This window comes from Rhinolophus ferrumequinum, chromosome 24, assembly GCF_004115265.2.
Source record: "Rhinolophus ferrumequinum isolate MPI-CBG mRhiFer1 chromosome 24, mRhiFer1_v1.p, whole genome shotgun sequence".
Lineage (NCBI taxonomy): Eukaryota > Metazoa > Chordata > Mammalia > Chiroptera > Rhinolophidae > Rhinolophus > Rhinolophus ferrumequinum.
Genome location: NC_046307.1, coordinates 16,943,567 through 16,963,810, shown reverse-complemented (window position 1 = coordinate 16,963,810; position 20,244 = coordinate 16,943,567). Strand labels below are relative to the sequence as shown.

At 41.6% G+C, this 20,244-nt stretch overlaps 1 protein-coding gene across 7 annotated transcripts in view; it reads right to left on the bottom strand.

Moving 5' to 3' along the window:
• ARHGAP26 (Rho GTPase activating protein 26) overlaps positions 1-20,244 on the bottom strand; it is a 399,917-nt gene that overhangs the window by 238,857 nt on the left and 140,816 nt on the right. For all 7 annotated transcript variants that reach the window (XM_033095952.1, XM_033095957.1, XM_033095958.1 and 4 more), the window contains one exon: positions 8,848-8,926. In XM_033095952.1, the coding sequence (XP_032951843.1) occupies positions 8,848-8,926 (79 nt within the window). The remainder of the gene's footprint in view (positions 1-8,847; positions 8,927-20,244) is intronic.

The window sequence follows — 20,244 nt, the reverse complement described above, 5'->3', positions numbered from 1 at the left end:
GTCTAACCACTATGCTGTACACCTGAAACTAATATAATATTGAATGTTAACTGTCATTGAATAAAATTAAAATTAAAAAAAAGATAGCAGAACTAAGAAAAATGATGGGTATAATCCAAAGGCCAGAAATTTGAAAAAGGAGTACTAATAATATTATATATAGCATGAATCATGTCAGACACCATTCTACGTACTTTACATACATTACTGTATTAAAAAGGAGAAATACAAATGGCTGAGAAACACGAGAAAAGATTTTCAATTTCATTAGCAATTTTAGAAATGCAAATAAAAACAAGACACAATTTCCTACCATCAGATTGGCAAACATGGACGCATGCACAGAGATGCGTAACATGCAGTGTTGGCAAAGGTGTAGAGAAAATGGGCACCCCATATGTGATTGGAAGGAGTATGATTTGGTACATTTTTGTGGAGACAGTAATTTGTCAATTAAAACATTAAATGTGCGTGCCATTCCAGTGCAATTCCACTTGGTATATATCCTAGAAATATGCTCAATTAAGTAGACAGTAAAGTATATACAAGGATTTTCATTACATCTTTGTTTGTAATGATGTAACGAAAAGTTGAAAACAACATAAATGTCAAACAAAGACTGAATGTTTCATAATCTATAGTCAAGCTATACTATGTCAAAAATTCTACAAAACAGAACTATTGCTCGGTGTATGTGTACAGGAATAAAAACACAGAGAAAGTTCTAGAAGGGTACACACTGCACATTTAACTCTAGAGAGGGACTTTGCCTTCCCATTATGGCCAGGAATGGAAGGTTCCACAACTAAAGTACGATGATATAACCATAACTAATACCAATAACAAAGAAAGAGGGAGAGATATCTAAAAGAATACACACATTTCTATTTAATAACAAAATTAACATACACTGACTGTGAAAAGGTCAAAGAGTTCAGAAGTGAAGGTTAAAAATCCCTCTCACAACCAATCCTACTCCCCAAAAGTTAAGCTAAAATAATACAGACAAAAGTAACGACAGAAGATTAAAGGAGGGCAATGTAATCAAAATGAAAATACGAGGCGCTCGAGCCTATAAAAGCAGTGATGTCAAGATGAAGTCAACAGTGATCTGAAAATTGCAGAAAATGCTGAAGACAATCAAAAGGGCTTTTATGTTATATTTAGACCAAAAAAAGGGAACAAAGAATGTGACTACTAAACAGCGGATCTGTGAAGATCTGTAAAGGTAGGTGGGGAATTGCCAGGATACAGGCTAAGGAAAGAATAAGTCATAACAAACCAACCGTACTTTAATTGTTCTTGGGTTCATTCATCTGATTATTCAACAAGTACATCCTGAACACCTACTGTGTGCCAGACACGATGCACAAAAGATACTAAAACACCAAAAAAAAGATGACAATGTTCTGACCCTCTTGAAGATGATAATCCAGCACGGGGACACATATTAATCAAATAATCACACTAATCGGTATACAATTATAAACTGAGACAACAGCTTAGAAGTCAGGAAGAAAGTCTCTCAAAAGATCTTTGCAAAGAAATGGAGACATGGGGTCCATAGCCAGACTACAGGGGTCCATGAACTAGGATGGCAGAGGGAAAAAAAACAAAACCTTTCTTTCCATTAGCCTCTAGCTGAAATGGAGCATTTCTTTCTAACATGAGCAGGGAGGGGCAAGAAATCACAGTAGTATCAGTAGTATCGGCAACCTTTTCACCTAAAGAAATCACAGATATTCCCATATAATGTTACTGCTGTTGCAGATAACCTGTAATGTCATTTAGAGGAGTTATCAGACCTGCTTTTATATCTTATTAATGTGGTAATAAAGCAGCCTATATTTATTATATGACAAGTGATTTTAATATTTTGATAACTGTATTTCTATCTGATTTTTCCTTTATAAACCATGTATTTTATTTTATGCATTATTCTGAGAAAGGGTCCAAAGTCTTTACTTGATTGCCAAATGAAACCATGGCACAAAATATTAATGGTCACTCAAGTAAATTCTGGTATAAGTAGGTAGGTATGTATCTAAATGAACTATAAAATTAAGGCATTCAAATAACCTCAAATCTACACCTAGTCTCAGGTAACGGAAGTAACCCAATTCCCTAAGAAAAACAACCTTAGTTATCCTCCACCCTTTCTCCCTTTAGTTTTGACTCCAATCGTTCAACAAATATTGGCTGAGTGCTTACTCTGTGCCTGCCACTGTGCTAGGCAATGGGAAAGAAACAGCAGCAAACAAATGAAATTTCTCGTCACGTGGCCCGTCCTCACCTTGGTATCCTCACCGTCCATCAAAGTGATTGGAGAACAACCTATAAATGTTTGCTAAGTGCTGAAAGAAGAATGCCTAAGACCAGAAGAAGTGCCACCAGCATATTATTAAATCATAACATTCAAGCAAAAATCTTCTGGCTATTAAAATTTCCATTTCTTAGAAAAATTTCATCAACTCTCCAACATAAAACAATTTCACCTGACCTCCTTCTCTTTTTCTCCCACCTTGTAGCTCAGGTTGCTCAATTAAGTATTCTCTGGTTTTCATAAGAAATTGTTCTTCTGAACGACATCTAACCAAAGGGAACAACAACAACAAGTACATACTATTAAATTTCTTTTAATAGTATACACATTTAAGCACATTGGTGGATATAATTTTTTATGAATTCTACCTATATAAAAACACTCACATGACTCAAAGATGAAGTTTGCAACCAGCTTCTGGACCCAGTAAGAGAAAAAAAACACACACAAACAGAATAATATGGAGGGTACAATCCAGTTTCCCAGCAGCTAGGGGATGATGGCGGGGGCGGGGGGGATGAGAGGTGGGGAAATGGAAAGCAAGTTGGGGACCTCACTTTCAGACTCCTCATCAGTTCATATACTATGTTATTTACAAAGAGAGCTTTCATAAAACGGGCAGAACTATCTTTCCAAACCGTCATTCCACTCATAAAGGAGCAAGGCCTGCATCATCACACAAGAGTTTAGCTATCTCACCCCACACCTTCTTAAACATCCATATTCCTCTGATCGCTTATTTTAGCAAGAAAGGAAAATGGAAATATGAGCGATAGCGTGGTGAGCTGAGCTTAGCATACAGATAGGATTGCGGATTGCCGGGGCTGGGCTGTGTCATAGCAAAGGAAGCTCAAGATTACTTCCTGTCCCTCCACTCAAGGCCTGGAAGCTCAGACTGACGCTAAATGAAATCACAGTTGCCGTACTAGTGAGAATGGTCCCTGCCCTGCACTCCGGTGAGCCCAGGCGAGGTAACTTTAAATTGTCTGTGTTCAAATGAGCCAAGCAATTTAGAGATGGAGCTAGAAGAGAATCCAGGTATCCTGACATCTGTCCCTCCTTTCCAAAAAGATAATAGTAAGAACTAACTTTCCATGAGACCTTCAGCATATATAGGCCTCGTGCTAATCATAAATAATAAGCACGATACGTATGTGTTGATCCTTACACAACAATCTTATAGAAAGTTACCACTATTATCTCCACGTGCAGGCAGAGAACCATGCTCAGAGAGACTAGGCCATTTCCCAGGGTTATGGAGCTATTAGTGGTGAGGAGGGATTGTCAACTCAGGCTGCCTGAGCCCATGTTCTTAACCACCATGACATTCTGCCTCTGCTCCTGAAAACTCATCTTAACTGTAATCGATCTTACTTTTTCCTTTCAATACTCTAACAGCTCGCTCTTTCAGACATCAGGTGCAGGGCATAGAATGCAAGGCAACTGCTCACTTACTCACTGAGTTCTTGAAGAACTTGGGGGCTACAGCTTAGGCAAGGTAGAGAAAGGTAAGCAAAGGGCACATTTCGTTTGTCTCATAGTCCACAAAGACTAAATTAGAAGATTTCTTTAAAATGGTGGGAAGCAGAAGGAAGCCACACTGTCTTGTCCTTTTACTAGGAGAGGTTTTTCCTTAGTTTCCTTCTCCCACTGCAATAACCACAACAGAGTAGATCCATTTAAAAATAAGCAGAGGTACCATTCAACTATGGATGCCTGATAATTCAGCAGTATGTGTGTTGTAATAAAAATAGCACAAAGCTAGAAGCTAGGAGACCTGGATAATCTACCCCAAATCAACCACTGACTGGCCTTTTTAGGTAGTGTTCCGTATATAAATAAGGGTGGGATACTGGCCTAGGTGTTTGCTTCTTTCTGCCCCGTAGCTATGAGGTGGGGCCATATAAAATCACCAGTATCTAGCCATTTTTAACCTACAAAGGTGTCAGTTTTATAGTTTCAAACTAATACAGGAATTTACACACAATCTTTGATGCTACACCACCTGTTTCTTATCTTCCTGATTTAACTCCACATAATTTTGGCATCTGCCAACCCTGTCTGGCTGTCACAAGAGAGTCAAGTCCTGGCTCAAAGTGGAGGAATATTTAATTTACTAAAGAACCCTTGGGGTGTGAAGGAGGACTAACACCTCTAAAATAATGGAGAAATAGAAGCAGCTCCAGAGAGATGCCACCAAACACAGCTAAGGGACCACATGGGAACACAGTTTAAAGAAGTGATCCAAGCGCTGAGGCCCCCGGTTCCCCTGCTGGTAGCACTGCCTTGCTGAGTCATCCTTCCACAGAGGGGAGAGAATAATGCATCAGGTTGAGTGCGTATGAGCCGGCAACGATGGTGGACTGGTAGTGCTTCTCATCTCTCATCTGCTTGCTTTTAGCAAACACACTTCCTAGCATCAGGCAAAGAGAAAAGGAGGGTAACTTCAGTTGTTAGCAACTGACAAAAGAAAGAATTCACTGCCTCTGAAATTTCTCTCAGTTGTAGTCGTTACGCATCTTGAACTAAGGTGTCCCTGTCTGATTTAATATGTCAAGTCTGTCCATTCCCAAGCCGTGGACCATGGCCACAGAAAATTAAAACGAAAACTTACGTGGTTGCGATGGTGACTCTACAGCTTGTCAACCTAGATTTAATAAAAAAGGAAGAAATCTAGCGGAACCATTTCAAAACTATACCTGCCTACATAGTTTGTTGAGCTTTTTAGAAATAGTTACAGGCTGACGTCTGTATGCCTTTTATTTTATTTTCTTGTGCTTGGAGTTGGCTCGCACTTTCGATACTATGAGAAATAAGAATCCTAAGAGCTTTCTTTCTTGTTCATGGCAAACTTGCATAGTGTTCTATCTTGGCCAAGTAACAAAGGGCAAGGTCTTGAATATAAAATTTAATGGAACATAGATTTTGGAGCAGGGAGAAACTGTGTCACTTTTGCCCACCTAGTGTCTACCGCCGTTCCTCACACAGCGATGCTTGGATGTTCCCTCGGGGGGGGGGGGGGGAGGTGACTCAAACTTCCCCCACCATTTATGCAGTTCTAGTGTAGTGGGTGAGTCAGTTCTGCTCAATGCATTGCTCCCGTCCTCTGGTCCATGTATTTAGTCCAAGAAAATTACAATATAAGACTTCTTTGGAATTATAACCTAATGCTGTCTTTCCACTGGGCTTATGGATCAGAGATACACGATGGCCCATGACTAAAATCTGGCTTTCTACCTGTTTTTGTGAAGAAAGTTTTACTGAAACATGGGCACACCCACTGATTTACATATTGTCCACGGCTGCTTTTGAGCTACAATAGCAAAGTTGAGTAGCTGCAAAGCCTAAAATATTTACTCTTTGGCCCCTCACAGAAAAAGTTTCCGGATTCCATTCTTGATAATAAGATGTAAGCCTGGAACATTCAAGAAGCATATTACCTATACATGGAAAGAACCTGCTGGAAATGAAGCCAACACAAAAGAAGAAACTAACTCCAAATATTATAGAAGTTCGAAGATTCAGATGGGCCAGAACTGTTATTCCCCAATATTTTCCAGTTACGTAAGCCAATCAATCCAGCCTTTTCCCAGGCAAGTTTTAATTGGGTCTCTATCATTTTAATTTAAATTCACCACACAGATAAAATCCATAATACTCATTGTAGGAACACAACTCTAATTTTTTCCTCCATTATCTATCCATCAATGCCATTAGGACATTCGACATTTCTTCAGACTAGAATGTCACTGAGTGCTAAAAACTATACTTTATGTAACCATTAGCTGAAACATTGTAAAATCAACTGATTCAGGGTTTGTTGAGGGTGTGTGTGTGTGTGTGTGTGTGTGTTTTAACCAAACATCCTGAGGTGTTACTGAATAATGAAAGAATAAAAAGAATGGAAATCAAAATTACCCCCTGCCAAAAAAACACACAAAACCCCAGCACTGAGTAATCAATCACAGATCAATTGGGGTGTAAGTATAAAACAAAAGATAGCTGCCACTGTTTACATCTCCCTGAAACAAGGGAAACACTCTCACACCAGCTCGAGGAAGAGGTGTCTGCTCCCTTACCAAAGCCAATACTCCCAAGGGGACAGATTTAACTAATCAGGGAGATGGTGATTAAAACCAGGGGTGCTAACTGTCTACTGGGTATATAGCACCGGTAAGGTTCCCTCCAGGCTCTCAGCAATGGGAGACAAACATCATTTGTCTGTATTTCTCTCTCTCTTTAGGAAACTAGAAAGCACGTGGAGGTGTGGTTTTCAAGGCAAGCTATATGCTCCTGTGGGAAATAATTTTATATTATGTTTAGAAACAGACTTATTTTGTGTTTAAACTTGTTTTAATGTGTACATTCTGAAGCAAGGAGATGTTTCTTTCAACAGTATGTTTTCCATCTGGAGAGGCCAGATGTAAATCTACAGGAAAACTGGAGTTAGGTTAGTTAGAAGACCAATCATATACAGACAGAGAACAAATATCAAGTGGTGGGGAGAGGGAGGAGAGAGAGGCTTAAAATGGAGTTGGTGAAACCATTTTAGCACTTCAGCTTATTGGAAACATAAAACAAAAAACAAAATAACAAAACCTATCAATAGTAGTGGGTTTTTCATCCATACCAAGAATAGTATGCCCTGATAGGATTTTTCTTCCCAAGTGTTTCCTCCCCTATGAGTTAAAGAATGGTTTAAGAGAGTCAGAGAAAGTATTATAAAGATGAACTGGAGATTCTTAGCAGGAAATGTGACCTTTTATTTCTGTTCAAGATGAAAACAAAATATATCTAGAATTTGAATTCTAATTCTAGCTCTTCCACTGTGGTGGAGACTGTTAACCACCCCACCATATTCTTTTTCTTCTTCTTCCTTGAAGCAGGAAGATGCCCCGGGGACTGGCTGGGCCCGTGGCTGCCTATGAACAGCCTAAATTTTCCATCCTCCTTTGCAGATAGATGCTACCATATAATTATGTTTGGGCCAATGGAAGTGATGTGTGCACTTTTTTGGGTCCTGGGTATTTTCATCTCCATTATCTGGCTGGAAAATGGCAATGCCTGGAACAACCTGGGAAGCTGTAGGTGAGGATGGTAGAAAGTCCTCACTTTCTCACTTCTGGGCTCTGAGGGTGAAATCAACTTCTATCTTCTTTAAATCACTGTACTTTGAAGTCTCTTTGTTATAGCAATCTAGCCTGTACCCTACTGATACCTGTGCAACTTGGGGGAAGTTAGTTAACCTTTCTAAGCCTGTTTCCTCGTCTATGAAATGGGATTGTAGTGTGCTATTTTGTAAGGTATTAAGAGGAATAAATGAGTTAAGAGATACAAAGTGCCAAATCAGTGCTTTACACACAAAAACTGCTCATGTAATGGTAGATGATAATAGCAAAGATGAAGGAGTACTTAGTAAGCAGCTTTCAAAGGCCTCTGATAGAAAGCAACTGTTGGACCCACAAAACCTGAAAGGTACCAATGTGTATCTGCTTTGGAGAGTTTCTAACCGTAACAACAGATTCAGGGAAAATTGGAGGTATCTTATATGTTAGCCCAGGAGATGAATTCAGATTAAACAATGTTTAATTAGAATTTAGCAAAATCTTTAATTAGTTCTTTATATCATGTTCTATAGGATTAAATGTTATACAAACACTATTTGTTCATGCTTAGTTGATTGAACTGAGTTTCATATTCGTATACAAAATAGCTGAGTAGAAAGGTACATTAATCAATACAGGTTAATGCTTGATACTCACTGGCCCTCTGACATGGTGGATTCTTTTTATCTCTTACTGGTGGGACATGGTTAAACTGTCCTCTTAGGATTTCTGTAACCTTGAGATTTGCTCAACACTGCAGTTGACAGATACCCTTGGCACCAAGATAAGATGAATAGTCTGATTCTAGGGACTTCCCCAGGGCTCTTACGTGGGTTCTACATGTCACAAGATGCAGAAAACCACAAGATTGCATCACCCAGTGGAGGCCAGCGTCTCTGAAATGGGAGCACGGATCACATTACCAGGCTTCACCCCTTCCATCAACCTTGATAATCACACTGTGTATAAGGGGATGTGGGCTAGGACGGCAAGGGAAGGCTGAACCAGAAGGCGGTGGGAAAAGACATTACATCATCTGTACACACTTGTAGGATCGTTTATCCCATTTTCATGGGATTGAGACTCATGGAGGCATCCTGGGTAAATATTCAGTAAGCCAGACCGGACTCTGCCTCCTCTAAGAGGCTTAGGGGAGCTACAGTTGCCTCAGCAAAGGGGGAGTTCTGGTGTCGTGGCATGCGCGACCCACACCTTAGACTGAGAGCCGAAGCTCAGGGGCTGCACCCACACAGAAGCAAGAACATCTACAAACACCGGCCCAGGAATAAAGACACTCCCCCTGGGACACTGGTCTTGAGACCCCAAGGCTTTGCAGCACCAGCAACAACCACCGCACCAGGGAAGCAACAAACAATTCAGGACCTTTATTCCTGCTCTACTTCCCTGAATTGTACTTACGGGTTCCCGGCCATCCATGGCTTCCATCCAGAGCCTCCGGTCCTCTTCTGACAATGCCTGCATGGTGATAACCCCTGGCCTGCAGAGAAAGGAGGACATGGATATGAACCCAGTGCCACAGGTACAGAGATCCTGACGAAGGTGAACCTGAAAGAAACACCCCCGCCACAGAGTGACAGGTCACTAGGGCTAACAACTCGAAGACAGGCATAATACCCCTCGGCTTTTCTGAGCCACCTTCCAGTGTCAGAAAGCAAAGCCACTGTCCCCAGTCCCTCTCAGTAAGCCTAGGTCTTCCAGGGAGGTAGGAAGAAACACAGAAGATGCGATTCTACTTACAGGTAAGGGACATAGATGAGTAAAGTGATACCTTTAGACCTTCTTTGTTCCCTAAGACCTTATTCATTCCTGTTCTCCAAAATGCTTAGCAGAGTGCTTTACTCACCGTAGGAGTGCAAACAAATGGATTGAAGTGAATGGAATTATTGGGCTCGAGATAAAATGAGGGGGAAACATCGAGCTGGAGGGATCTTGGTCTCTTAAGATCTAGTCCGATGCTTCTAAACTGCTTTTGACGTGGCGAAGTTTTATGGAGATAATCGGCTTTGTAATTATGATTATATTAAATATATAGTATTTGTTAAATGAATACTTGCCATGTTGGGTGCTATGTTCTTTACATGCAGTAGCTATTTCACCCTCTCTCTGAAATCTGCTTGCTCTTTCAAGCTGAGCAGAAACCCTCCAGAAAGCATGTACACGATAGCAAATGGTGTTGGCTGAGTTCCCATTAGAGACGGCTCTCCACGAGAAGAGATTTGTGCCATAAAAACGAACCTGGGAGAAGTCTACGTTCGTTTAAAGCAGTTCTTTACTTAAAGCCCACAGATGGGCCCCAGAGAATCCTTCAACCACCTTCCCCCTCTCCAAGTGTATGTGTATTTTTCTGTAGAAGCAATTCAAACTATCAGATTATCAAAGAAGACTACAACCCTCCCCCAAAAAAGTTAAGAACTGTTGATGTGAACCCTCATCTTTAAAGTTTGAGAAAGTCTAAAAGGGATGAAGTGGTCTACAGTTCAAGAAGTAAGTCCTTTGCGACTACATTGATGGATCCTCAGATTATCATGCCAAGTAAAATAAACAGAAAAAGTTAAGAACCATATGACTTCACTCGTATGTGGGATATAAATCTGAAAGCAACAAATGAATAACACAAACAAACAAATAAAAACTCATAGACACAGACAATAGTTTAATCGTTACCAGAGGGTAAGTGGGGAGGGAGGTGGTGGAATTGGGTAAAGGGGGTCAAATGTATGGTGATGGAAGGAGATTTGACTTTGGGTGGTGAGCACACAATGCAATATATAGATGATGTATTACATCATCTTGAAACCTATATAACTTTATTAACCAACATCACCCCAATAAATTTAATTTAAAAAAAGTGATAATCAACTAAAATAAAAAAGAATTAAGTCCTACTACCGCCTGAGTCTGCAGCACTTCTGCTGAATCACAGAGCAGCACAGAAACACATGACCATGCTCTCGGCACCACCAGCGTGGACCCCACAAGCAGCAAAGCCTGTTCCTTTGACACACCTATCGTCACGGCCCCTGGCTTATTTTCATAGTTCCAATGAATATGCTAGACCTACTTAGACCTATTTATGTTGTACGTATTTCAAATATCACACTGATCATCCCTCAGAAGGCTCTAAAAAAGTTTCCAAAGTGTGAGCATTGAAACACAGAGGGTTGGGGATTTGAGGGGCACTGGGGGTGAGGGGGTGAATGTGTGAGGCTCTGATCAAGTGGGGGGGCACAGCGGGCGTGCGTCGTCCACGTGGGTGGGTCAGCGGGTGGATGAGAAGGTACGCTGAGTATGAAAGGCGGGTGATGGAATGCTGGTTCCGAGAGGGCAGTCATTCCTGAGGAGCCGCGCTGGGCACTGGCACCCTAACCCAAACCTGACCTGGCAGATACGGCAACTCCTCTCTCCAACAGCACCTGCCAGGGCTCTCCCTCCTCTTCGCAGAAACTCTCGTTCTCAGCCCGGGTGCCCATCTCCCCCCAGCAACCCATTCAGCGTGCCAGCGTCCTAGCAGCCACTGCTCCCCAGAGAACACCCTATGGCTTGGGACACAGTGGATTGCTTCTACCCTCCCACCTTTCACAGAGCCGAGCAGAAAGTCTTAAGGCTTTGAAATGAAAAGACTGCAAAGCTACCGTCCACTGCAGAGCTCTCAAGTCCCTGGACCTGATCTTTGAGTGTTGCTGCAAGTGTTGAGCCTGGAGCGCTGGCTTCAGAATCAGGCATTCCCAGCCCAACCCCCACCTTCCTGCAGCTGCACTTCGGAGCCGGGCCTGCGAACTTGGATTTGAACCATCTCCCCAGGGGATCCTGATGGACGGTTAGGCCTGAGGCCCACTGCCCTGGGCTGCCCGCCCACCCCACCTTTCATTCCTGTTCCCCATCCTGGAGAGCAAAGACCCCCTGCTTTCTGGGGTCAAGCAGTCGGCATGTCCCCAGGTCATTTCCTGCTGGGTGCTCACCATCGAACGGTGAGACCACAGTAGCTGTCTCACATACCAAGATCTCCAGGACCTCGCAGGTGTCACGTCAACTTCATGGCACACAGTGTGAAATTTCCACCCAGGGCCACAAAGCGGAAGTCCAGACAAACTCAGACGCTCCGAAGACTGAGACTCTTAGCCTCAGTAACCAAGGAAAGTCAACAAGATTTGTTTCCATTTCAAGAAGAAATATCACAATACAAGTTCTTTTCCACATGTGGTTTTGTTCCCCCTTTTTGTGGGAAAGGGTAGCAGAGAAGTGAATAATGTGGATTTAACACACGTATTACTAATCCTATCACCCCAAGTTCAGATAATTTTCTCTCAGCCTGTGCAGATACATCTGGATCATAGTGCTTTCTAGAAAGTAGTCCTTTAGGTCCCAAGTTTCTCTTCCCTTATTACAAGTCAAACCACTATTACATAAGTCTCTTATGTGTGGATTTCTCAGAACCAAGGTAAACTGGTCAACTGTCCTTCTTTGGGAATCAAGCAATGACTTAATCAAGTAATCACTTTCTTTCCATACTTACCCTCCCTAAGCCCCTACTAGCCACCATCCCTCAAAACAAAATAAAAACAGCAAAACTCTCAGTGACTCTACACTTTTCCATGTCAGTCCCTGTAAGAGAGCACACTTTCACATGGGGCATCAATTTAGTTCATGGTTGAAATGCATCTGGCTTTTCATAACAAAAATGGAGAGAAAAAGAGAGAGAGAACTCATGGGCAGGGTGGGGGTGGGGTCGAACGAAGAAGGGAAATAACACAATGACAGAGAAAGGGAGTCAACCATCAGAACTCTGTCTAGCTCTCCGAAGAACTGCAATCTTATCAAACACCATTAATCTGATCAAACACCATAATAAACTAAGAACTACAATAGTAACCCGACACTGTGTCGGATGCCGTGTTAAGCACTCTATTTAAGTTCATTCAGTCCTCCCAACAATGTCACGAGGTGGGTATACTCTCATTATCCCATTTGGCAGATGAGAAAACCAAGGCTCAAATAAGTTAACTACCTTATCCACAGTTACAAAGCCAGGATTTGAACCTAGCTGTCTAATGCTTCATCCTTGCATACAAGGCCAGGGCAAATGTGAAGGCGCCACAGCCCCCAGGGAGCTCCTGTTGACCGCCCAAGTCCTCTGCCATCAAAATGGACCAGTCCCTCCTACAAATACCTCAGTAAGTTCCTGCATGGGATCATGAAATTGAACAATAGAGGGCTTTGTAAAACCTAAAGTGCTTCGTAAGTACAAGGGCTCAGAACACCACTAGGCCAATCCAAAAACGAGAATCCAATAGTGTCCAGTATGACTGTGGCTTACTTTCTATAGAAGTGGTTTGCCACATTTTTTTTTTCTGCCTCAAAATACCCAAGAGATGGAAAGGCAATGAGTATTTTTAAAGAACACAAAAAGTACTGATCGTAAAGAAGAAGTATGGATACATTGTTCTTCACCAAAATAAAGAACTTCCATCCATCAAAAGATATCAATGAAAGAGTGAAAAGGCAAACTACAGAGTAAGGGAAGGCATTTTCAATTTATAACTCCAATGAAACTTGTATCCAGAATATATAAAGAACCTCAACAAATAAATACGAGAAAATGAACAATCCAACTAATAAAATGGATAAAAGACTTGAAGAGGCAGTTCATAAAAGAGGACGATTGGCCAACGAGCATAAGAACTAGGGCCTGACATGATGACTCATCAGGGAAATGCAATGAAAACCACAATGAAGTACAGCAAACACCCTTCTGAAGGGAGCACATTCAAAGACCACCAATACCAAGTCGTGGTAAGAATGTGGAGCCACTGGAGCTCTCTGGTGGGAGAACAAATTGATAAAACCACTTGGCAATGCCCACTAAAACTAAGTATCTACCTGCACTAGGACCTAGCAATTCTACCTCCAGACATATACCCAAGAGAAATGAGCACATATAGCCACCAAAAGACATTCGAGAATGCTCACAGTTTTGTGCACTGTGGCCAAAATTTGCAACAACAAAAAACAAAATATCCATCAATAAGACAAAAAATTATTGTATATTTAAACAATGAAACATCACACAATAATAAAAAAGCGACTGCTGCACACACCACCACAAATGAATCTCATAGACATAACAATGAGGGCAAGAAGCTGGACACAAAAGACTACAAATGGTATGATTTCATTTACACGATATTCAAACACTGGCAAAAGTCATCTATAGGGACAGATATCAGAAGAGTAATTTTGTCTTGTGGAAGGGGTCTGGGCAATGAACGGGTATGAGCACAAGGAAACCTTCTGGCGTGACACATACTTGGCCTAGCTGGTTGCACATGTAGGGGTGTGTGTGTGTGTGTTCATTAAGATATAGACTTAAGACTTGGGCATCTTACTGTGATTACACCTCAGTAAAAACAAACTATTTAAATAACTTAAGCTTACTAGTTACCCTGACTCTAGTGCTTCCTTGCTGGGTAAGCCTACTGGATGAGTAACTGAACTGTGTTATTCTTCTTTAACATGAAGATACCCTGTTTCCCCGAAAACAAGACTTAGCCGGACAATCAGCTCTAATGTGGATTTTGGAGCAAAAATTAATATAAGACACGGTATTATATTATATTATATTATATTATATTATATTATATTATATTATTATGTTATATTATATTATATTATAAAGACCAGGTCTTATAGTAAAATACAACCAGGTCTTATATTAATTTTTGCTCCAAAAAAAACCTCCAGACATATACCCAAGAGAAATGAGCACACATAGCCACCAAAAGACATTCGAGAATGCTCACAGTTTTGTGCACTCTGGCCAAAATTTGCAACAACAAAAAACCAAAAAAAACAAATATCCAGTGCCCCTTCCACAAGACGAAATTACTGTTCTGATTACTGTTCGGACCATTTCAGCTGATGGTCCGGCTAGGTCTTATTTTCAGGGAAACACGGTAATAGCAGTACTGTCCACATGGGGTTGTTGTGAAGGCTAAATGAGAAATGTGTAAGACATTTCAAAGTGCCAGACACACAGTAAATGCCCCCAGAATTAGCTGTTAATCACAGGGACAAATGGTGCGGGAGGAGGGGGTAAGACAGGACGGCAAGTATGGGGCAGATCAAAATGATGGAGGGAGGAGGACAGGTATGCGTAGTTTAACAAGGAAAAGAAACGAGCACAGGTGCTTCTCATATGCATGACTGCAGCCCTAAAACACTCCCACACAGCACTAAAAATCACACCCCTACCACAAAGCAAGCCAGGCCGAGGGCTGAAGAGACACACAGGCTCTGACATCACGGCCATTTCCTTTCTCCTCCTCAGTCAAGCATCAAAGTGGCCTACTTCCCTTTTTTACAATTAATGCCTGATAAGTGATAAGGACAAAGACAGGGTCTTTAGCAAATTCTAGAAAATCTGCCAAGAAGCTCTCTTGAGATGAGAGAAGGAACAAATGACTTACAATCCTTTCTAGAGCTCCATCCTAAGATTCCACTTAAAATACTGCCCCTCCTTTCAACTCTGAATAAGTCCTTGGTTAGTGCCATATCTGGATCAGCTTGGGAATCATGAACAAGGACCTACTATTTTCTCTAAGCTGGCACCACAGGGGTGCTGCAGAAAATAGTTCCTCATCTAGCACAGGGCAGGCTGTACCCACCACCACAACTCCTGCACCTGGTCCCATCAACAGCCAGACACTGTTAGGCGACACACCCAGGAGCTGGGACCACAGGTCAGCTCGGAGCCTTCTCATTAGCCGAGGGCAAGTGGAGTCACAACCAGCCCTGATTCCAGGGAACTTGACAGCTTTCCTACTTTAATCTTATTCCTGAATCTGAGTCAACAATAGTGATCTCAGTGGCTTGGCAATTTACCCACTTCCTACGGGACAAGGAAATGCTATTACTAACTCCACCCCACCGAAACAAACACATTCAGAATCTAACAGGACTGTTCTTTCTAAATCACCTCCAAAGATTCTAGGGTTTATTCATTCATTAGACTATAAGTCTTCTGTTGGCAAAGGTTCCTTCCCAGGCTTCCTTCACACTACACACAACACATTTAAGAGTCAAGTTCAGAGTAAGAGGAGGACTGTGGCATCCACAGAAACACAGGTTCTCACAGCCTGTATTTGAAACCTGCCTCACTATGTTTGTATAGGAAGACAGGTGAAAAGAGCTGTGCCAGTGCCAAGGAGAGGAAGTGGTCCTTTGTTTCTAACATGCTTCCGGGAAAACTGATTCCTAACAGGTCAGTTACAAGGGTTCAAGGTTCAGAAGACCTTCATTTACACGGAGATAGAGCCAAAGTCAGGCAGAATAATCCTGGAGAATGACAGCTCTTCCACATCTGTCTGAGAGATAACAGACTCAAATGCCTATAGAGACCAGGCAAGTGAACAAAATGAATGAAAGTGGGTAAGAAATTGTTTCTTGCCCCAAGGAAGATAGGCTTGGCCTCATTTTCCTTAAAACATGCAACATTTTGGGTGTTTTTTTTCTATTTGTACCTTCCCTTTTTGAGAGACATAGAACAAAAGAGTATCTCCCCTCTAGGGAATAATACAGTGTGGGTACAAGGCAAAGAGACCCCTGTCACCTGTCATCAGGGTGGGGAACAACAGGGCATGGTGGGGACTGAGAAAAAGTGAAAAGGCCGTGCCCCACCTCAAGGAGGCATCCACCACTCGGCTCTACAAATAGCTGGCACGTGGGAAGGCAACACTAGCATTCACAGGTTTTTCCAATTGTAAGATTGCCTCAAACACGACTTAAGCCAAACCAAACATGTCTGTGGACCACCCACGCGCAACTTCTGGTGTCTGTGTCTGTCTTTCTCTGCCTCTCTCTACCTGTATCACGACCTGTTACAAAGTCATCTCACGCGTGCGGCCCAACACGAGCGCATGTGTGTGTTCCTGACTCACCTCACAGTTGAACACGGCAGAGCCTCTGCCGTTCACCAACAAAGGAGGCGCTTGGGCTACTTTCCCTTGTTTGTTAACATTCAGGACCCAGTGTCCTCACTGAAAGACAACACTTATCTACTATTTGGAGACAGATAGTCATGAATCTGCTAAACTGTACATGCTTCGAGATAATGAACCACTGAAGGTCCTTGTGCATGAGAAGAACACATATGCCATGAGAACCTGGGTGGGGTACAGGTGAGACAGAGAAAGTGAGAGAGAAAACAGAAGTTACAAGCTGGTGGCCCATAAACTACAGCTAAGATTTATTAAATGTTTATTGTGGGCCACGCGCTGTGCTAAGGACTTCACTTGCATTCTCATTTACTCCTCACAATAACTGTATGAAGTAGGTACTATCACTGTATCTCTTTAAGAAACTGACACTCAGAAATTCTTGCACAATGTCACATTGCCAGTAAGTGGCAAAGCCTCAACTTGAACCCACTCGGCCTGACTCTAAAAGCAAAGCCCATACCTTAACCACAATGCAGCACTGCCCCTGTGGGCAGGTAGTGTATGTCCTGAGATTCAGGGCCGCTAGCTTCTGAGAAGGAAGGAGGTAACAGGAGGGGGGAGGGGGAGACACCTCTCCCCCGCCTGTCTGTCTGTCTGTCTCTTTCACACACACACACCCTTAGAAGTTTTTAGAAGTGGGCTTCTAATCAATCAGATATTTAAAAAGGATCTGATCCTAATGAATGGATGTGTCATCACCTATTACAGCCTATCGAACTGACATCTTGGGAGGAAAGGTCCTTAAATAGTTAGGACCATAGCAATAATACCAATCGATAGAGTAAATATTGACAATCACATCAGATAATTTCCTACTTACATTTTTTATTTTAAAGGAGACTGAAGTCATAAAACACCAAGAAGCCCAGACAAAGAAATCTTTGGCACATGGAGTTGCATGGTTCTTAAATGTATCAGATATTGACGGAGTGCCTATTACGTGCTGACCATAACACTAAGCACGGGGGCCACAGGAGTAAGAAAATGTTAACCCACCTCACCAGGAGAAAACATTATTAATTTCTGGGATGAGTAAGACTCAGGAAGAATGCAAACACTGGTTACTACTGTTGATAACGCAATATGAAGAAATATTCTAATTCAAGAAATCTCCTAGTTCATTTGTGACATTATTTTTATTACTATTCTTGCTCATGATGAATAGAAATGTACATAGGTGGAATTTACTGACTGGATTGTCTCCTCTCTTCAGATGTATATAATAGAAAACATCTGATTTAGATTTTTTAAAAATAAACATCTCTTATTTAGAAATTGGCAAATAAACTGGTTTACTCAACCAATAAAACCCCCAATTTCACTATGCAGACTAAAACAAAACAAAACAAAAAACCAGAAATAAACTTGCCTTATTTAACACCACAGCCCATTCACTACGATATACCATTCTTACTTAACCCAGAATCAAACAGCAAATACTAATTAAAAACAAAAAGCTCAATCACAAGTTCAAACTACATGAACTCGAAAGATTCCAAGAACTTCTCAACTGGTGTCTTTTACAGAAAGGCCAAGAAGCAATGCAGAAAATCCGATATTTCCCCCTGCTCTGCCCCACCCAAGTCATGGAAGTCAGAGCACTGTAACACCATCTGAGGAAGGAAAAAGTCATTTCCTCTCTGAAATGTCAATGGCACTGAGACCAGTGCTCTAATCCAACCAGCAGGAAGGCAAAATCAAATATTATTTCAAACAAGGGGTGAGAAGGGGAGGGAAGGGGAAGTTGGAAACCAGGAAAAATGGATTCATCTGTTGCAAAAGATAAAGGGACATCACACCCAGAGGGCGAAGAGGGCGGCCTGGTTCTCAGCACACAGCGGGCATCTGTTTTCTTCCCCATCCTCAGAAAAGCTGCCCCTGAAGCCACGTGCATGACACTTTAGTTCAGAAAGCAAGGTGAAATGTAACGTTTATACTGAGGCTAGATGAACTGTGCATGATGGTTTTTGCAGGAAAGTGAGTATGAAATGATCCATCATAAAAGGGTGGAAGAGGAAGGAATTTCTAGAGAGAGTCATTTAGAATAACTTTGCCTTAAGGAGTAATATTCACATGATTTCTTCTACAGAAATCTTCTACACACACACACACACACACACACACACACACACACACAGAGTTTATTACATTGACTCCTGTCACTACAAAAAAGGACGGCTAATTTTCGACTGGACTCCTAATCGTTACCAATACGTATACAAAGCTGCCATCTAGAGGTTGAACACGGAAACAAAATCTGTTACATAAGATGATTCTTTTCGGAAAACCCACACAATCTTGCGCTCTCGTAATCTCACAGACACACAAATAAGTGCATGCACACACACCACATCCCAAACTAGAATATTATCTTAACTGAAATTTAGTATGGTTTCATTTTGTGATTATAAATTGGAAGGAGCATAAAACTTCATCGTATGTAGGAAATATATATAACAGGTTATCACACACAGTTTGAAAATGGAATCTTCTCCTAGCAGCCCTTTATGTAGGTGACTTGAAAATTCATGATACTATAGGAAAAGGAACCATCAAGATGGGAAAAATAGGCTCAAAGAAACACCCACCAAAGCTAAGGTTCACCATAGGAACAACGCATTCTCAGGTTTTAGGGTAGAGGGGAAAAAAAAGAAAAATCAAAGGCACATCCTTTTCTGACATAGGACTGCATCGGGGAGAAATATTAATGCATTCAGTCTTCAAAACAATCCTGCCAGGTAGGTACGATAAGCCCCATCCTACAGATGGGTTAAACCACCTGCCCAGACTCACACAGCTAGTAAGGGGCAGGTCAAAAATTCAAACCCAGGGCCGTGTCGATCTTCTGCCTGCATCCTGCAGCCTGCTATAAAAACATACTTGAAATAAAAATGCTGAGATATTAGAGGGTTTGGACAGATTTCTCAGATCTTCCATAAATCTTTCTAGCTTCCACTATCCTTACTTTTACCAACCTTCCCTTTTCCTGAGGTTTTTGTCCTGCCTATACAGAAATGCAGATCACGTGTGTACTTTGCTAAAGTTTCCGTTTAAATAGCATCTAACATGATCAAGCTGCTATAGTCTCTTACACAATGGTTCACCCAAGCACCAAAGGAAAAAACAAAATGTTAACTCAAAAATTGCATTACTGTAAAAAGCAAAACTGAACAGCCACATGCACACAGTATTATATTAAAAGCTGTATAAAATGGTATTATTCTGCCTCCTGAAGCAAATTACCTGAGAGAGATATTTAGAATTGAACAGAGGTATATAAAACATGCCTAATTAAACAACCAACCAAGCAACACAAAGAAAAGTTCATATAACTGTGCAAATACACAGTACATGGTGAGAATAAAAGGACACAGTTGACAGTGGGTGTGACATGCCAAGTTGGGACTGGTCCAAAGGGAAGCTGTCTTTCTACCTATTGGTGAAAATCTTGCAAAAGGAGGACTTTGGATTTTGTTTGAAAGAAAAAATCAGATGATGACTTTTAAGCAGGAAAAGTCCAATAGATTCATAGTGCTCCATTAAACTTTGTATCTCCACTCTCGGTAGCGTCTCTGGCGTGGAGGTATGCTCAATAAATGAGAAAGGGAGGGAAGGAGAGAGGGGATGGATTCAGGGTATTCCAGTCATGCCATCATTCTCTGTAAGAATGGAAGGATTAAGTCCCTCTGTTCGTTACATTTTTCCCCACAGCATTCTGGGTCCAAGTTTGCGGGAACACTCAACATACTAGCACTTATGCCGTGTGTGTGTGTGTGTGTGTGTGTGTGTGTTCTACACTCAA